Source organism: Centrocercus urophasianus, unplaced genomic scaffold, assembly GCF_019232065.1.
Source record: "Centrocercus urophasianus isolate 14NV4802_14NV808 unplaced genomic scaffold, USGS_Curo_1.0 seq_46, whole genome shotgun sequence".
Classification (NCBI taxonomy): domain Eukaryota; kingdom Metazoa; phylum Chordata; class Aves; order Galliformes; family Phasianidae; genus Centrocercus; species Centrocercus urophasianus.
In genome coordinates this window covers 498489-517922 of record NW_024885044.1, presented here as the reverse complement: position 1 = coordinate 517922, position 19434 = coordinate 498489, and the positions used below count along the sequence as shown (strand labels likewise).

The 19434-nt window shown below is 40.9% G+C and overlaps 2 protein-coding genes across 2 annotated transcripts; one reads left to right on the top strand and one right to left on the bottom strand.

Moving 5' to 3' along the window:
• Positions 1-2800: 2800 nt before the first annotated feature.
• MOCS3 (molybdenum cofactor synthesis 3) lies at positions 2801-4962 on the bottom strand. The gene has a single exon (XM_042834391.1). It carries the CDS (start codon positions 4932-4934, stop codon positions 3528-3530), a length of 1407 nt encoding a protein of 468 aa, XP_042690325.1. The 5' UTR covers positions 4935-4962; the 3' UTR covers positions 2801-3527.
• Positions 4963-5022: 60 nt separating this feature from the next.
• DPM1 (dolichyl-phosphate mannosyltransferase subunit 1, catalytic) lies at positions 5023-12268 on the top strand. Its single transcript, XM_042834397.1, has 9 exons — positions 5023-5150; positions 5324-5423; positions 5938-5971; positions 6310-6386; positions 6491-6516; positions 7369-7464; positions 8912-8980; positions 9260-9374; positions 11808-12268. Exons 1-9 carry the CDS (start codon positions 5044-5046, stop codon positions 11910-11912), a joined length of 729 nt encoding a protein of 242 aa, XP_042690331.1. The 5' UTR covers positions 5023-5043; the 3' UTR covers positions 11913-12268.
• The last annotated feature ends 7166 nt before the right edge of the window (positions 12269-19434 follow it).

Genomic DNA, 19434 nt, shown 5'->3' with positions numbered 1-19434 from the left:
AATGTGACTGTGCCACGTGCTCTGCGTCTGTGCACGCATTAGAGCACATTTACAAAGTTACAAGTTTGTCCTTCCTAAATTTCAGACCTTTATGTCCCTAAGTTAGCAGTCCACCACTTAAAACAAGAGCTGCCTTTCACTGCTCATGAGCAGGTGAATGCCCGTTTGCATGAGACCTCATTTCCCAGCCAGATCTACAAGAAGAGCCATTTTGTATTTGGAAATAAGCTTTCTTTGCGAGTTGAGCTTTGGTCTCTTAGCAACAGCACGGGCACCTGCACGAAGACCAGCTCTTGGCACAGGAGGGGATTGGCCGGAGCAGCCACAGAACACCCACTGGAGGAAGAGATGAAGGCTTCCACAGCAAGAGCTGCAGTCAACACACTCTTCTGGGCCGCCCCAAAGCAGGGCTGCTGTTTGCCGCCACGCGGGCAGCCCAGCATCCCTTCCACTCACAGACAGCAAAAGCCCCTCCGTGTTTTCTCCTCGAGCAGGAACAGACAGTGACAAGCTCTTGCCAGAAGGTTAAAGAAAAGGCAAACTTCCATACTCTCAGAGGAGTCAACAACAAACAAGTTGTTCTTGCTTCTTGACACGGAGAACTGGAGCTCTGGGTCTCATAGTCTCAAACTGAGCTGCTCCTGAGGAGAGCAGTGCTCATGCATGGGCAGCAGAAAGGAAGAGCTGCAGCCGTGTGCATCATGGCCAGCACTCCTGTACCTCAGCAGAACATGTCTTCTTTCTGGCCACAGCTGTGGCTGGACTGTAGCTTTCAGTAGATACCTACACCTGGCACAAAATGGGTGTACTTCTGACTGGAAAACTTGCATTGCAGTAGACTAGCTTTATTGCAGCAGATAATTTTTATTACTTTCCTTTTTTGATGACTTTCACGACAGGTGCCATTTTGGATGGAAGTTGTTTTTTGCTCTTCACTACAATTTTACCACCTGCACAAAATACCAGCAGTGCAAGTATCTCACAGTACTTGTTCCATCACTTCTGCTACTGCACTTTCAGAGAGCTACAAGCAGCAGCAACAGTTGCTGCTTTTGTTATCTGAAATTTCTGCAGACAATGCCAGTTCGCTATTAGTAGGTTCACACATTTGCACTAAATATGCCTGTAGGGTTTATTTTTTAATTTGTATTACTTTTATTTTTTGTTGATTCTTCTTTTTATTTTAAACACTAAAGACAGGCATCAAAAAATCTGTCCCTACAGCACTGTATGGAACGCTAAGGTTCACAATCCAGTTTCATTACCACAGGAATGTTTCTGAGCTCTAGGCGCGGGTGTTTGCACAGCCTTGTCCTGACACATCAGGTCCACAAGCTCAGTTTTTTTTCCAGAGGAATCCACTTTGTTTAGTGGGGATTTGGATGCGGTACATGGAAAGCTCAGGTGAAGTCTATGAAATAAATGATGCTTTTGAAAGATCCTCTGAAAGATCACTGCTGTTATTTTTTTCTTGGAATACTGTAAGTACGATTGGATTACCCTGCTTCATGCCATTCTATTTCCCTGGTCTGTTTTCAAAAGAACTGTACATTTATATATGCACCTCAGCTCTTGCTATGGCAGAATTGCATCTGTTATGGCCTAAGGAATGGTTTGGTTTACAAACTCGCAGTGCCACCTAGCAAACATCCTTAAGAATTCATTTTTCTGGTATAATTTTATGAAGCACAGCACAGAGCTTTCATATTAAAATATATATATATATATATATATATAAAAATAAAGAAAGAAACTCGAGCTTGCAGTATTTCAAGCTTGCAGTGCAGTTTTGTTCTGAAGTTAGATTTTGACCCAAAATCATGCTTACAAACGGGATAATAATGAAGATGCTCACACAGCTAAAATTCCAGTACTTGAATTTTAAAAACTTGCTTTGGACACATCCCTTATAGATTTATCTACCAAACAGTCCCATTAATTTTTGTTTGAAATAACACATTTCAATATTAGGTGTGTCGAATCTGTTGGAGTTTTGAGACAAGTTTCCTGCCAAGAAAATAAGAAAGATTTTAGTTTATCAAGGCACATTAATGCTTTGCATTAAATACATTTTAGACTTATATGAAGGCTAGACCAGATTGATTTGCTGTGCCTTAAAGTGACCACATTTCAAGAGAAAACAAGTTTATGTATTTAAGTTTATTCCTGAATCCTGAAGCTATCCTGCAGACCTACATGTGGAAAACATTCAAACACAGTAATCAAGAACAAATGCTGCAGCCACTGTCTATTATTCTAAACCTCCAACAGGAAGCTGTTTCCTGCAGTTCCTGTGCCAACATCCTGTAAGCCACTTTAAAAGAGAATATGATCAAAAAGCAAAAAGAAGCCTCACAACATGAAGACTGGGAGATAAAAAGACACTCCGCTGGCTGCCCTGACCCCTTCTGGTAAGACATCAGACCAGCTGCACTGTAAGCTCCCTGAATAAAGCGGCTCATTTTTATTCATGATGACAACATGCATCAATATTTAGACAGTGCGTTGGCAGCAACACAAAATGAGAGTTTTACTGCTTCTCTTCAAACTTCTGAAGACATGCTATGACACTTCCTGGTGCAAAGAGAAATCACCACTTGTTTGCTGTGTTTGAGAAGAGTTCAACAAATAAATCAAGCCAGAATGAAAGGTAAGCTTCCAATAAGATTAATTTGAGCTTAATAATGATTCTCACTCTTGATTTTTCATATAATTTCCCAAGAGTCCAGCACCCCTTGAAGACAGTAAAATTTGCATAGTGCTCCAGCAAGCCCACACAGTTGGGCAGACAGCAACAAAGTCACACCAAACAGCAGGCTTTATTGTCAGCTCTTTTTTCTTTCACAGTTTGTGTAAATCCATCCCTAAGAATGTAATCAGGAAAAGACTATAAACATGATTACTATCTACTGGAAGCAGCACACATTATAACCAGTCTTCTTCTTCATCCTGTCCTCAAAAGCATCAGTGAAAAGATTGATATGTTCACTTTGTAAAGTAGGTGATATGGATGTTCCACAACTTATTTTGTTAAAATATGCTTTTTTGACTATTAATTATGTTAGTATTCTTTTTCACCTCAGAAATGAAAACAGAACCTACATCTGTATTAGTATAATTGCTATGAATACCTGATGAGGACTGTGGCAGCTCCCTGTTGTGAAACTATTTCTTATTAATTATCTATGAGAACTACTTAGACATACATAGCTTTTTATAACAAAATAATGCATTAGTCATTAAAAACAATCAATTATCACAGGCACAATTAAGCAATCATTCCAAGTGTTCACTTTAAATAAGAACAAAAAAATTTATTTCTTCCAATTTCCATGAATAGTTTTCAGATTTTTACATAAAAAAAATAATCAAGCCTCTATAAAAATACATAAACTTAAAAATATACTATTAAAAAGAGCATAGTATTTATATCTCATTTGACTCATGTGATACAGACGTTGCACAAAGAAAATTAAATTTTAGAGAATTTACTGTTAATATTCTTTTTTTTTTTAACATTTAAATTTTTAGTACTGAGGAAATGTTGGGTCAATTCTACTGGCCCAAGACATGAGCCCCCCTTTAATATCTTTAGCTGATAGAGGACCAAATCCTTTGACAGGTAACTCCTGCAGAATTCTTACAGCCTTCTGGGAGTCATTTCCTAATTTGCAAACAACATACACAGGAAAAGATGTTTGGCCATCAGTTCTCTGCTTTTCTTCACAAATTCTTTTCTCTAAGTATTCCAGATATTCTTCATCTTTTTCTTCTAACTTACTCAAAGGAATGTGGACAGCATGTTCCAGGCGACAGATATCCACTTCAACCTGCGGGCGAACATCTAGCAATACATGAGGAATTTGCTCATCCAACAGTTTTTTGTATTCCTCGACAGATATCCTGTCTTTACTGGACAACAGATGTAAAGTTCTACACTTGTCTGTTGCAGAAGAGCCACAAAATGCCTCATAATCCTGAAGGCAAGTGACAGATGGGTTGTCACCACAAACAGCACAGTCTGATCTCTTTGGTCTTAACTTGATGTTGCGAAACCGCCCCTCCTGGGCATCAAACATCAGCATGAACTGATTGAAGGAGGATCCCATCCCCGAAATGATCTTCAACACTTCCAAGGCCTGAATACATCCCACGATGCCCGGCACGACACCCAGCACTCCCCCATCCGCACAGTTAGTCACTGTCTCTGGTGGAGGTGGCTTGGGAAAAAGGCAGCGATAGCAGGGCCCTCCCTGGTAGTTGTACACGACCAGCTGCCCCTCCAGCCGGAGAGCACTGCCAGACACCAGGGGCTTCCCAGCCAGGACGCAGGCATCATTCACCAAGTACCTGGTGGGCACGTTGTCGGAGCAGTCGGCCACCACGTCGTACTGCCGCACCAGTTGCAAGGCGCTGCGCTGACTCAGAGCCCCGCAGTAGGGCACGTACTGCACCGTGGAGTTGAGCTGCCGCAAGGCCGCCGCGGCAGACGCGGCTTTGGGGAACCCCCGGCGGGCCTCCCCGTGCAGCACCTGCCGGTGCAAGTTGCTCGTCTCCACCACGTCATGATCCACCAGCCCCAGGCGGCCCACGCCGGCCGCGGCCAGGTACTGGGCGAGGGGGCAACCCAGGCCGCCGCAGCCCACCACGAGCACGGACGAGCGGGACAGCAGCAGCTGCCCCCGCACGCCCAGCTCAGGCAGCACCAGCTGCCGGCTGTACCGCAGGATATCGGCGGGAAGCAGCGCGGCGCGGGTGGGCAGCGGGGGGAGCTCAGCGGGGAAGGCGGCATCAGCGGCACCGGCACCCCGCTCAGTGGCTCCACCGCGCTCCCCCGCCAGTACGACAGCTAACTGCTCCCGCAAGTCACGCAGCTCCCGCTCCCGCTGCTCGATCTCAACGCTCAACCACACCGCCTCCGCGCCGCCAGCCATGTCTAAGGCGAAGAGCGGGCGGACCCAGTTTCCGCCTCCGGCCGGCGACTTCCGGCCCCGCCGGGAGAGCTGATTGGCTGCGCGGTGCCGGGAGGAGCCGAGCTGTGACATGGCGGCGCGCAGCGGCAATAAGTTCTCGGTGCTGCTGCCCACCTACAACGAGCGCGAGAACCTGCCGCTCGTCGTGTGGCTGCTGGTGCGCACGTTCCGCGAGAGGTACGGCCGGGCTGGTCGGCCTCTGCGAGCACGGTGTCGCAGCTGCGGTACGCACCGTAGCGTAGGCCGCTGTCTGCAAATCTCTTCGTGTTCTGTTTCACGCCGTGCGGAACGGTGGAGGGGAGGAAATCGGGTTCTCTGTGCGTCCGCTTACGAAGTGTTTCTGGTTTCAGTGGGACGGACTTCGAAATTATTGTCATAGATGATGGCAGCCCGGACGGGACGCAGCAGGTTGCCGAGCAGCTGGAGGCGATCTATGGGTCGGATAAAATCGTGAGTCGCACTTCTTGTCTTTCCTTCCCCGGGACGCACCGGCAGCCCCCGGCAGTGCGCGCCTCCCGCAGCAGCTCGCTGGCGCTCGGCGGGCGGGGCGGTGAAGGTGCGCGGCTGTCCGCGCCCAGCGCTCCTCCGGTGCTTAGCAATTCCTTTAAAGTAGTGGTGTTCAGAAGGCCTTTGTTTGGGTTCTTAACTGTACGCCTGGTGGTGCAACTTGAGGGAATCCTTTAATTGCAGGAATGATACTTTCAAATTTATTTTAATAGGATGAAATGAGAATAAAAGTAAGGAGCTTATTTCTAAATATGACATGACCTGTTTCATGTAATAGTTTGCTTTTCCTGTATTTTCCCTGATTAGTTTATTTTTATGTACCAACTAGATTTCTAAGAAGGAAAACAAGTTCCTCAAGTATTTTTTACACCTAAAAATGTAGAATTCAAAGGTGTCACAAAAGTAATTAAAATGTGTACTTCAATTAATAGATGATATATTTTTGTGTATCTTACAGCTTCTAAGACCCAGACCAAAGAAGTTGGGCCTTGGTAAGTCCTTGTTAATTCTAGTTTATAGTAAGTAAATAAATATGTAGTGCTTGTGGTGCTTCTGAATACGTCATTTGAGGTAGCAGCCCACCTATCAAGTCTTGTTTCTCTATGCATTGCCAGTGCAAGGTGTGACAAGGCCAACATTTAGAAAATCTAGTGCTGAAGTGATGGGGGAAAAATCCAGCTTTACCATTTGACTGTCGGCGTATCATTTTAGCAGTATTTAGTTATCATTTTCTGGTGAAACTTAACAATTTTAAAAAGAGAAAGCTGTGGCTAGAAGATTGCATATGCTAAAATACAGAAGGAAATTCTTTCTGTACTGTTTTCATCAGGCACTGCCTATATCCATGGGATGAAACACGCCACTGGGAATTTTATTGTTATTATGGATGCTGACCTATCTCACCACGTAAGTTGTATTTCACATGTAGGCTTTTTAATCTATTATAATAAAATTTTCCCTTATTTCTCCCCCTGAACTCCTTTCTCTTATCTGTTTTCTTTCTATTTCAGCCAAAATTTATTCCAGAGTTCATCAGGTGGGTGCTACTTCTAGTTTAAACATGTAGATGCTTACTGTTTTGTAGTAAGATTTGAAAGCTATCTAACTGTAGTAAGAACTGGTAAGAGCAACACCTCCAATACAAGTGATTGACATCACTAGGTTTGTTCCAAAATATCCAGGAAAAAGTTTCCCACTGGACTAAAAATTCCGAAGTTTAAACTAACAGAGAACGTGTGGTGCATCACTTTTCTTCCTTGTAATGGTTGTTAAGCTTAGAAAACTTCATTTATGCATACATATATATGAAAAGAATCATCTAATGCCAGTGATCTCCTTGTGTGAGTGCAGGAATATTGACCAGAGGACCAAGTTCACACTTACTTGTCTAATACTTCCCTCCTTCTGTTTACCTCTTACTTTCCTCTGCCTATAACACTTCAACTCATGAGAAACAGTAAACAGACTCAGGGTAGTTAAATACTTGTCAACTTTCTTGCTAAGTAGTACCAGAGGCTGAAAGTTACAGTTAGGCATGCTGTGTGCTAGGGGTAGTTCCAGATCTATTTTTTTCTCCTTACTGTGGGGTTGTGTAATTTAAATATTTAGATCAGATCTTAAAATCTGAAGACTATCCTAGCTTTGAAAATGCATAGGTACTGTATTTATAGCTAGTCTTTGAAATTGTTACATACTTTGAGATAGTTAATTGTTCTGCAATAAAGAACTATTTTTTAAATGCATAATGGTCATAACTTGTTTTGCTGTGTTCCCTATTTGTTTAAAAGTTTCTAAGTATGTTTTATACTGAGTGACCGTTTTCATTTTGAAATACTAACTTCATGCAAATGTTCTTCCCGCTCCTCTGATAAAAACCTATTCCTAACAGAAAGCAGAAAGAAGGCAATTTTGATATTGTGTCTGGAACAAGGTATAAAGGAAATGGAGGAGTATATGGCTGGGATTTGAAAAGAAAATTGATCAGGTTAGTATTTTTTCTAGACATTCGCACCTAAATTTGTGACTTAGAAATTAATAAGAGCTCCAAGTACGGCTCTCAAACAATATTTCTGTGTGAGTTGAACTGAGTCTTTAATAGTACTGAGTACTGCAAAATGGTGTGAAATGTGCATAGCTTGTATTCAATTAAAACCATCAGGAAAGAACTTAGCAATAAGTTAATGGCAAAACAGCTGGCTGATTCAATCTACAAATATGCAGAGTATCAATTTGGGACACTTCTCTCTCATCATCTGAAGAATGAGCTGAGACTATGGCACCTTTTCAAGTTTGCAAGATACGATTAGTTAGCTTTAAGATCTACAGTGGCCCCTTCTCTTAACAGTAAATTTTTCTAAATCCCTCTGTTGATACTCTGATTTGCCAGAAGTTAAGAATTGTCTAACATGATCAATGTCAATAAATCATTACTCGGACCTTACTGGAAATCTGCTGAAATGAGCACTAGGGAAATGTTTCACCCAGAAACCAGAGGCAAGCTGTGTCAAGGCCATCCAGGCAGGTGGAGGCTGGCATCTACTTGTGTAGGAGCTCACAGGTTTTGAGGAGCTAATCAGCTAGTTTGTTCTGCATCTTTTCTCCTCTACACAATTGAAGAGAATAAGTTAACACCTATTTCCTTGTTACTGTAAGGAGTTAGGAGCTGGAGTGCTGTTAGCGTAATCTGGAGATGGTGACATAGGGACAGTATCTGTATTTCTCCTTCTGTAATGGAATAACTGCTTATCTTTTTGTGAGTCTAAATAGAAGGCATACATCCCCCTGCTCCTCTTTTTTTTTTTTTTTTTTTTTTCTTAAGAGAAAATGAGAAAACAGTGGACATTACCAAGTAATCCTTGTACATCATGCTCTACAATGTGAAGCATGTGTGCATCTGATAGCATGTAGCTGTGAGCTACATGTCAGTTATGACTAAAGTTGTGACATTTTTTATAAGGAGAGTTCTTCCTCATTATACTATGAAAGCAGAGTAAGCTGAAATGAAACCTTGCTTTTCTGAATCTGGGTGTAATGTTTATCCAGGAAACATCTTTATTCTCTTGCAGTGAATGTTAAGGATAAAATGTAATTATGACTGTTGTCAGATTTGTTTTGTATTTTAATACAGTGTGTTGTTGCACTGACAGGTCTACTATAAGCAAGCATGCAGTAAACCTAATTTCTAACAATCTAAAAATCACTTTTCCTTCAATTTTTCAATAATATTAATCATTTAAACTTGAAAAACTTAATGTTGCTTTCACTTTAAGACAAGTATTCATTAATAAAATTTAGTGTGAAAACATATTAGAAATACCATTGTTTCACATTAAGCAATATGTATGTATATTTTTAAACTTATTTTCTGGAAACTGTGCTTGATTTTTCCTGAGTTGTGAATGGGCTGTTTTGACATTTGTTTCCTTCCACAGTCGTGGTGCCAATTTCATAACTCAGGTTTTGCTGAGGCCAGGTGCATCAGATTTAACAGGGAGTTTCAGGTATGGTATGCAAGTCATAAACTCTTTTTGAAATTAAGAAACTGCTGTAATAGGAACTGGAGTAAGAACAGGCCTTCTTTATTGAAGACTGTGACATCTGTTTGAGAAGGGTGTAAGAAATAGTAGACTACACTGCAGGAACTGTTGCTCCAATGATTTTGTTAATAATTTTTTTTAAATGATAATACGAGTGACTGATTTACTGTTAGGATTCATAAATGCAGGGTAATGATTTCTGAAGTTCAAACTTTGTTTCATTTCCTTTGTAATTGCTTTCAGGTTATACAGAAAAGAAGTCTTACAGAAATTAATGGAAAAATGTGTTTCTAAAGGCTACGTCTTCCAGATGGAAATGATTGTTCGGGCCAGACAGCTAGGATATACGATCGGAGAGGTATAGTAAAACTTCTGATAAGTGTGTTGTGCTTTCATTTAAATGCAGTTACAGCTTATGAGGACAGGCTGAGAGAACTGGGGCTCTTCAGCCTGGAGATGAGAAGGCTTTGAGGGGACCTTATAGTGGCCTTCCAGGACCGAGGGGGACCTGAAGGAAAGCTGGGGATGCCCTTTAGAAGGGCAGGTAGTGACAGGAGGATGGGAAATGGCTTTTAACTGGAAGAAAGGGAGATTTAGACTGAACATTAGGAAGAAGTTCTTCACTGTGAGGATGGGAGACACTGGAACAGGTTGCCCAATGAGGTTGTTGATGCCCTCTCCCTGGAAGCACTCAAGGCCAGGCTGGATGGGGCTGTGAGTAACCTGGTCTGTAGGGAGGTGTCCCCGGAACTAGGTGATCCTAAAGGTCTCTTCCAGCCCAAAGCTCTCTATGATTACTAGAAGCGTAGCAAATTCTGAACACCTCCAAGAATATGCAAGGTTTTCAAATTACTATGAAGTTACACAGGTTTTCCATCTTTTCCAGATGATTGCCACGTATGAAATTCCACTCACTTATTCCCTTGTCTGACAGGACCTTCCCTTTTCCTGTTGCCATTTCTTTAAGTGTGTTATTTTATCGGGTTCTTCAAAGCAGAGAGAAATTCCAAATGCACCAGTAAATCTGCACTTAGCCTCCTCTTTATTGTGGAGAGACACTTCTAGCTCGGTTGTCTCAATATTTCATTTTCCCCAGCAACCTGATTCTGTTTCAGATTTATTGTCCTCTGTCATTCATGTTCTTTTCCAGCTCTTGCAACTTTCTACTTGTAAACTTTTTTGATGTGCTGTCGACTGTCATTTAAAAAAACCCAACACTTATATCCTATATTCCCAGCAGTCTTATTGCTGCCTCTTATATTTCACTGAATTGCTCTTGATAGTGTCTGAATTCACTGAAATTCTCTTTGCAGCCAGATCTCAAAAACAGTTCATCAGCATTTTCATGACCATGAACTGTTGGAGAACTGTTCTGGTACTTTCTAAATCTTGTGTACTGCATTTCTGTATGAACATTGGGTATTTTTACACAATATAGGAGACTCTCTTTTCTCACTTATGGAGTGCCAATGCCATGCTGACTGTAGCTTGGGTTTGACCTTGAATTTCTTTGGTTTTTGTATCCAGCTGCATTCACATTTTGCTTTTTAATGTTGCTGAATGAAATACTTTTCTGTCTATACATCTGGTACTGAAACGTAGGATGAGAAAAGTTCGTACTATATATTTTGAAAACACTAAAATACACTTCTTTAGTTTAAAAAAAGAAAAGCTATCTTGGCTTGCTTCTGTCTCTTCTGTGTGCTGCTGCAGAGACCTTTCTTCTGCCTACTGTTTGAGTTCACCCCTCATTGATTTGCATGCCTGCTGGTTGCAAAGCATCAAATGTCTCCAGGTTCAAAGCCTGACAGACTGCCTGCCTGCAGTAAGCCTTGTATCTCTGAGGCAGTGTTGGGACATAGGCTCTGTTTTGTAATGGGAGAGTTGTGCTGCCCTCAACAATTCCTGTTACGTTCCCAAGGAAGCAGTGTCCCTCCTTTGGCTTCTCGCGTGTGGGAAGAGATCTGATACCTGAAGAGTTGCTTCATTATTCTATTTCAGCTTTAAGACTTTCTGATATCCGTAACAAACTCAACAGAGTTCACATTGCTACCACAGACTGATAAGTAAGATTGTTGTATTTTGGGTTTTTTTTAAACTCTTGTTTATCATCTCTATATTCTAACTTCCTGGGGCAGAATCATTTTCCATCATCATCCAATTCCACTGATAAAGTATTTCCTGGCATGTATGTTCCTAACACTGTGTGGATAGTGAGTTAATCACTTAATGAAAAGAAAATGAGTTTTTAAGGTGATTTTTTTAAAATCCTATAAATCTATAAAATGGCCAAAGGCAGACAAAGTGCATGTTCTTACAGACGAGTCCTACCCACAGCTCCCATATTCAGGCATCACCTTCTAGCCAGTGGCAAAGCTGATCAGAATGCTGTTTCAGGGCAGCAGGGGATATTTCTCTAATAGAGGCGCTGACTTAAAAGGTGTTGAATTTACCTGACAGGGGAAGCAATGAAGATTGACTCTGAGCCTCTAGAATTGTAGTGGGCTTGTGCTGTTAGGTTTGTTCTGCCTACTGTGTCATCCACCCACTGGGTATTGTCCTTGGATCAGCTTTGAAAGTGGGGAACTTAACATGTTCATGCTGCCCAGCTACAGGCCATCATTAAAGCCCTGATAAGAGGGGCTGAGATGCAGGAAGCCAGTCTGGTGCTTTCGTGCCTCACCTGTAGAAGCATGCTGTAGCTTGAAGTCCATGGTTTGGCTTCGTTTTGTATTGCAGAATTTCTCATATATATATGAACCTTAAAAATAATATTGCTTTTTCTCCACAGGTTCCCATTTCGTTTGTTGACCGTGTCTATGGAGAATCTAAACTCGGAGGCAATGAAATAGTCTCCTTCTTAAAGGGACTCTTGACGTTGTTTGCTACCACATAGGATTTGCTCCTAAATTCCTTTCTTTAGAAAAACACTTTCTGCCATCACTATGGTTCCTAGCATATAGCAGCAGGAGTTTGATAACTTCCCTGGTGACCTGAAGACCTGCTATACACTAACAGTTAAACGAACCAAGAATAATTAACTAAATGGACTGTATTGCAAAATGCACCTTTCAAAATAAACTATGTGAAACTAGTCAAAATAAAGGCATATACCCTATACTACTTTTGTATAAATAATATCTTAATAGAGAACACAAACAGCTGAATGATCTTTTGCATTTAGAAATGAATCATTATTCAGCAGAAGTTTAAAGATGGTTTTTGAAATAAAGACATGCAGGGTCATAAACATAGAGATTTCTTATCTTTGTTCTGTGTTCTGCAGATAGTATTTTCAGTATATAACAGTGAGTTGGCTTTCTTTCCTCAACATGGACATCTGTGGTTCTTAGAGTTCAGCAAAGGTGCTTTTCTGAAACTGATGACAACTCCTGTTGTCCAAAAAATACAGATAAATACAGTGATCTTTGAAAACTTATTTCAAAGCTGGAAGGATAGAATTTTCTTTGGGTAAGAAAGAATCATTCTGGAATATTCTTGTATTCTCTGTGCATGTCCAGAAATAAATGATTCTTTTGTCCTATTTTTTTTATAATCTAAAACAAGAGTGTAACGTCTTGCCCATGTTAGGGTGATAGAAGATCCACATCACCTCACCAGAGACATCAGAGAGATTCTTCTTGTCAGATAACATTTTGCAATGTAACAGCTGTACAGCTGATGAAAGAAATACAGATTCACCATTCACAGATACAAGAAATACAAATTCACCATTTGATGTAGTCAGAAATCAGAAGTGGTGAAGCCCTTGCAATCAAATACGCATCTTGGGAACAAAAGTAAAAATAAGTTTTAAAAAAAACAAGGGGGCAAAATTATAAATAAAGTTAAATTATTCTGATAATGGCTTTGTATGTATGAAAATACATCCTCAAGATTTTTTGGTGGTGGGAAAGGGTAGTTCTTTGTTTTCTGAAATGTGTACTCAGTGGGAGAGGAGAATCAGCATGTCTCTTAACAGTTGTACTTATTTAGATTGTATCTGTTTACATTCCTGTAGTATATTAAATGTGGTTGTTAACATTCAACAAATGTAGCAAGGCTGCAGGTAAATGATAAAATCCTATTTCAGATAACTAGTTAAAAAAAAACAGATACCACTCCATGACTGAAAATAAAGCCACAAAACTCTGAAGTGGAAACTTAGTGCCTAGTGGGCTGTTTTTTTAATTAGAGATGCTCCTTTGTTCTTTACTGAAGTTATACATATTCTGATATTTTTCTCCTTTTCTGAGCACTCCAGGCAAATATTTTGTTTCTTTTGCTTTAAAATAAAAATGTAACTGTGGATTTTTGAATGGCTGTAATTCAGTTCCATGGAGGTTCAGCTCTACGTTCTGTCATTTGCCTGTGCTTTTTGAGCAGGTCCTGTTCAGCTGTGTGGTTTAATTTGGTGCAGGCTAATCCCGTCTGATAACATGCAATTTCTGGGTGTAGAGGCCCACTGACATCTCAACTGATAGATGAAATATAATCACACCTTGTTTGGAGCATTCATGGCATATTTGTAATTGGCAAATAGTTTTTAAAAGTTCATCCCAATTTTCACAAGAATACATGCTGAGCCTCAGCAAGATCATATTTTCTCAGACTTGTGTGTAACTGATGTCCACTATATTAGTTCTTTGTGATCTAACTGCTGTGAATTGGAATGTACATGCCTGGTAAATTTCCTTAGTTGCAAAGTCATTGTGTCTACTTTTGAGATGGTGTTTGAAGTAAGATGGTTTACATATAAATTAGGATCACCATACACAGTGTATTCTGTGGTTTGTGGTATGTGCAAGTTGGAAGCATGACGGGCTGGCAGGCAGTTTCTGACTGCTTAAAAGTAACAGAATTAAGTCATCAAGAAAGGAAAACCTACAGCAGGCTTTCCACGGCGCCAGTGCAGAGGTAGAAAATGCTGTTGAAAGTGACGAATAATAACATGGATCCAGGGGAAAGAAGCAGAATTAAGAATTGCACTGCTGAAATGCCAGCTGCAGAGTAGCTCCGTTCTTTCAAACATTTCCTTTCTGTGATTTAAAAAGCCTGAGCTTAGAAGGAGCCGCTGCTCATGTGCTTGGCCCTCTGTGCACATGAGGAGGAATCATAAAATAGTGTTGTGTTAATGTTCAGTCACTGTGGTGACTAAAAACATCTGATTCTAATATCTTCCCTGTTTGAGCGCTTCAGAACCTCACCAGTACTCGAGTAAGTGTTCTTTATGTAGGAAAACTTCAAAAACGAGCTCCAAGACTGCTTTTAACCAAGAGCTTCTGCACGCACTGCTCTGAAAATTTGTAAAAAATAAATACTGTAGAAGTGTAGCCAGAGGTCAGAGTTCTATTAGAAGTCCTTCTTCACTAGAGCTAGTATCTTTTAAATACAAAATGGGCTGAAATAGCCCTCACATAGTGCTGCTTAGGCTGTTTGGGGGTATTTGTTAATATAAACCCTCTGAGTTACTTTAATTTGTTCTCAGCTTCTTTTAAACAAGCCTCTTTGTACTGGAAGACTGCTTATATAAATTCTTGGCATAAAACAAACAAGAAAGAAAATACAGGCCAGTATTTTCCTAAAATACAAGATGTGTGAGAATAGCTGTGCTGTCTGTAAGCAGTAAGAAATACAGCTACTATGATCTTTGCCCAAACATACCAGCACTAAGCAGTACAGGGTCTTCTAGGGCCAGGGTTACAAAGGTCCAGACATGGTCATGGTTTGTGGATCAGTCTGGTTGCTTTTTGAATCCCTTTATAGTCTGCTGCAGCATCCTGTGGCAGTGAGTTCAGCAATTTGCACAAGCATTTTGTGAAGTACTCTATTTTAAACTTATCACTTAATAAGTTCATCAGATGTTCCCTGTTTTCTCGTGCTTTATTTTATAGATGCTGCTTTTTCTCCACATTATACTCAGTCCTGTTTGTTGTTTTTTTTTAAGTTCCTCAGACAGAAGCCACCACCTACTCAGAATATTAGTAACAGATTACAATTCTATTGTTGTTAGGGGTTGAGTGCCCAGAACTCCATGCAGTGTCTTAAATGTGTACTGAGGATTTATACAGCGGCATTTTAGGTTTCAGTTCCTTTCTTAGTAACATTGCAATATGCTGCTTGCCTTGTTTTTGGCCACCACAAAACTCTGAATTGACATTTACAGGAAATTTTTCACTCTATGCCCCTGGTTTTACAGTTCCGCATAAATCAGCTTTTCTTAATTACATCCATATTCATTTCCTATGAAAGCACAATGTGCTGCTAATGTACTTTACTTTCTCTGTTATACTTCCTTAAGAATCTGTGTCTGCTAGCACTCAATTGTTTGGCAACAACAGGAGCTTTATTTCCTTCCCGGCTTAAATCTGTGCATATCATGGCTGCGTTTGGTTGGGCATGCCAATGAAGAGGGAGCGGAAGGTAACTCACATTTTCTACCAGTCATACATCCTTTCCCCTGAGCAGCAAGCTGATTACTTCCTTTGGCAAACAGGCAGGGCTATGGGGAAGAGACCTCTTCTTGTTATTATGGACTAGTGGGTCACTGTGATGTGTGAACAGGCTCACACACCAGGCTCAGTTGTTCAAATCCATGACAGAAGCCAAAGCGTGTGCCAAACTTCAAGAATGCAGTCCCAACAGACTTGATGTTACAGAACAGGTTGCAAAGTTTTGCGTAGTGTTTCACACAGCTCATTATATTAACCTGTGTGAGGTGCTTGCACTCTGGGTGGTTTGTGAAGACATTTCAATCTTCATCTCTAGTCAGAGCTGTGCTAAATGACCTAAGCAAGCTTGTATTGAAGATGTTTGTTGCAGAAACCAAGGCCCAAGCTTTGGAAAGAAACACACTACTGGGGGCTGCTGAAGTCGGTATCACCTACTGTCAATGGACCTGATCAACTGTTCTGCTGGCTGTGAGCAGCTCTGCTCTCCTCATGCCCTTAACACATTCAAAAGCTCATGCCCTGAGATGTGGAATGTCTCAGTCACATGAATCGCACGAGGACAAGTTGAATCCTTCTGACTACATCACTGTGGTCCCAAAGCTGGGACAACCACTTCTTCACAACCAAGCCCTGGTTAACATATCCAGCTGAACTGCAAATCAATAGCAAAATAATACCGCTATTTTATTTCACTGGGGTATTGGGGTGAAGAGTTGTCTGATCTGAAGTAGTGGGAAGTTGGCTTCGGTTTTGGTTTGTTTTTAAAATGTGCATCTCTAATGTGTGCCTGCAATAAAGATGTGCCTAGTTCCAGTATGGGCAATACAATAGAACAGATTTTCCAATGGACTGTGTAGAAAGCCAACTGCAAGGCTGCACAACCTTCTGTGTATCAACAGTAAAAAACAGCAATGACTAATCAATAATATTTATCTAAAGGTCTATCAAGATGACTAGTGTAAGCATGGATTGAGATCTTGGCACAACTGAATTAAATGACAGATTGCCTACTGAGTTCAATGCATTGGACTTCAGCAACAGCTTTTCACCAGTTAGCATTTCAGAGCAGTAGGCACATTTTAACGTTAGGATCAATAAGAATAGAACATACACAGACAAGAGGGCTGCCTACCAGACATTATCAATGTGTTATGACACAGTACCCCAAGGTGTCACACTGTAGAAGACAAGACTAAAAAAGGTAATTGCAGAACTTCTATAAAGCACAGAAACTCTTGGAGCGTCGTTTTCTCCTCTGTGACCCTGTCAAATTTCACCTTTTTTTCAGGCACAGTGGCCATGCATAGCATCTTATGTATTGTGATTGTTATTATTCAGAGGGAAGTAAATTGGGACTGGGGAGAACAAAACTGAATTGCAACTTTTAATCCAAAATCAGACCTGAAAACTGAGCTCCAGAGAGAGGGATTTCAACAAAGCAGCAAAAGGCAAGGTACTGAAATGGAAGGTTATTCCTGCAAGGTTAGCTGTAGTGGCAGTTCAATAGAAATTGATAATGGTGCATTTTAAAAGACTTGCATTTGGCCCTCAGCACTTTTTATCTTTCTTTGCTTTGTTTGGTTTGTTTTCCTACACCTCTAGGAGCAAGTGAACACAACTGAGAACCTGATGTTTTCTGGGAGGCTGAGAATGGTTATCTAGTTCCTAAAATGATGTGCTCTCAGAAAAGGAAAGATCTGAGCACTAAATGATACTTCTACCTTTGTCTTCCAGAACAGAAAAGATCTTGACTGAGCTCCTAGCTGCTGCTAGAGAATGCCCAGCTGCCTTCCACCCCCCACTTCTGTGCAAGAACAATCCACAAATAACCAGATTTACTAACTACCTGGTGAAGTTCACGTTGTGGCTTATACGTGTTCAGAGAGCTCTCATTTCTACTCCATTTTTCCATTCTGCTTGCTCTTGCAAAGAAGGCATATGGTGGTACTTTTGATGGGCTGATCCTGTTAAAATAATTTTATTACTTGGTATTAGAGCTTGAATGAAGGAGAAGTAAAAGACAAGTTGTGTGAGAATGCTAAATTATTGAAATTTTAAGTTAGAAGTCTAATTATTTATTAGTCTAATTGTATACTTAGACTTTTAGCTTACATCTTTCATAAGAAAACCCTCAATATGAATTCATTTTGAAAGTGCTGACAACATGGAAGGTAGCAATCTTATATCCACAAAAACAGTGTGGCTTGTCGTGGCAGAACATCACCTCCAAAGGCCTGCATATTTGACTGAGCAGCTTCCAAGTGAAATTTAAGTGTTGTTTATGACAGATAAATTTATTACTGGTCTAAGAGATTGACATTCCTTCCTAGTTATCCTAACCAACTAACTAAATCAATCTTACACAGCTCTTATCACAGAGCTTCTCAATATGAGGGTTTTGGGTTTTTTGTTTTTTTTTTCTTTTTTCTTTTTTTTTCTTAAAGGCAAGGGAGGGGAGGGAATGGAGTGCTCAGTGTGAAGGCAAAGTTCTTCCCAACTTTCATCTCAATACAGACTGAATTTGGCTCCTTCCTGGTGATTTTTGCCTAAGTTGTCTTCATGGAAGAAGACTGAGAATGCTGACAGATGATGAAGTGTCTTAAATGACGAAGGAGCTGGAGGGCTCCATCCCAGTGAGACTGTGGGCTCTTAGTACTGCTGAGGATTAACCTTAATTGTATTTATTATATAATTAATTATGGTAGGTGCTTACAGCCATTCATAGTTGGCTGAGTTAGTTTGCTCTAAGCTGCTAAGCTAATACAATTGTAAATACAGGCACAATTTTGTCCTGAACAGGAGCACAGCACACCTTCAATCATACCTATTCAACTTGGGAATGCTAATTGTGTTGCTGCTAGTGTTAAATGTTCAGCCTCCTACAATGCTACAGTTTTACTGGTTGTCATAGCCTGTTGTGAAAAACAATACCCACTTCCATGACACAAAATGCATATTAAGAATATTATCATGACATTTTGTTGCATTCTGTACACCTCACTTACAGCCTCACAGCCGAAAAATTGACTCAAGGCTTATTTCTCCTTCTTCCCTGCTGCTTGAATTTTACCTTCCTAATCAACCTTCTCATACAAGCTTTGTATTACTCTCATCTTTCTTTTTAACTTGATAAATGTTGACAATGGTGCTACTGTGCAAATCATCCAGAAAACTCTCATTAAATGAGAGCAAGATCTTGCCCATCACTTCAGGATCCCTACAACAGATATTGTCCTATCCTTACCTCAAAATCTTCTTAGTCCCATCGTCACAGGATTTATGCCAAAACAGGCAACGGCTCCCACTTGCTCAAGCTGTTGCTGCTACATTATTTTTCCCTCCTGCTCTTCTCTCTGCCTTAAGAAACTCTGCCCGCATCACCAGTCTTGTGCACTGAGCAGCTATTTTTGCATTCTGGTGCTTTGCTTTCCATCCATATGCAACTTAATTCCTCTCGCACCAAATTCCAGTCTCTGCAACCCTTTCCAGTTTGCTTTCTCTACATGTTTTGGCCCTAGTTCTGGACTGGGTACCATCATCAGAACATGGCTGGGAAGCTTTTTCCAGATGGAAATTCCTGGATGCTGTCAGCTCTTGAGGAAGTGGTCAGAGGGCTTTCAGCCAGCAGGCTGCCAGCCGAGGCCATTCTGGCGAGCAGCAAGGAACAGGCACAAGAGACAAAGTTCCGCTGACAGTCTGATGCACTTGCTACCAGAATTGAGGAGAAAAGATGTCCAGAAGCTCTCGATTTCCCCTGCTGAATGCCCAACTAGTCACACACAAACTCAACATTGTATCTGTCCCCTTAATTATCTATAAAATCTAACTTCTATTTCTAATTTCATTTTTGTTTTCCATGGAACTTTGTTCCTCTCACCTTACAGCACTTCAGTGTTTTCTGAAATTCATCTTTCAGACTTCAGGGATTTGTTTTTCTGGTGCTAGGGCTCCAGAAACCCACCTTTC

What these genes read in the sequence shown, in the direction of transcription:
- MOCS3 (XM_042834391.1), bottom strand. Translation starts at nt 4,934, where the DNA reads ATGGCTGGCGGCGCGGAGGCGGTGTGGTTGAGCGTTGAGATCGAGCAG.
- DPM1 (XM_042834397.1), top strand. Translation starts at nt 5,044, where the DNA reads ATGGCGGCGCGCAGCGGCAATAAGTTCTCGGTGCTGCTGCCCACCTAC. An exon ending in TCTATGGGTCGGATAAAATC is followed by an intron (nt 5,424 to 5,937) that starts GTGAGTCGCACT and finishes TGTATCTTACAG; the next exon opens with CTTCTAAGACCCAGACCAAA. An exon ending in TTTATTCCAGAGTTCATCAG is followed by an intron (nt 6,517 to 7,368) that starts GTGGGTGCTACT and finishes TATTCCTAACAG; the next exon opens with AAAGCAGAAAGAAGGCAATT.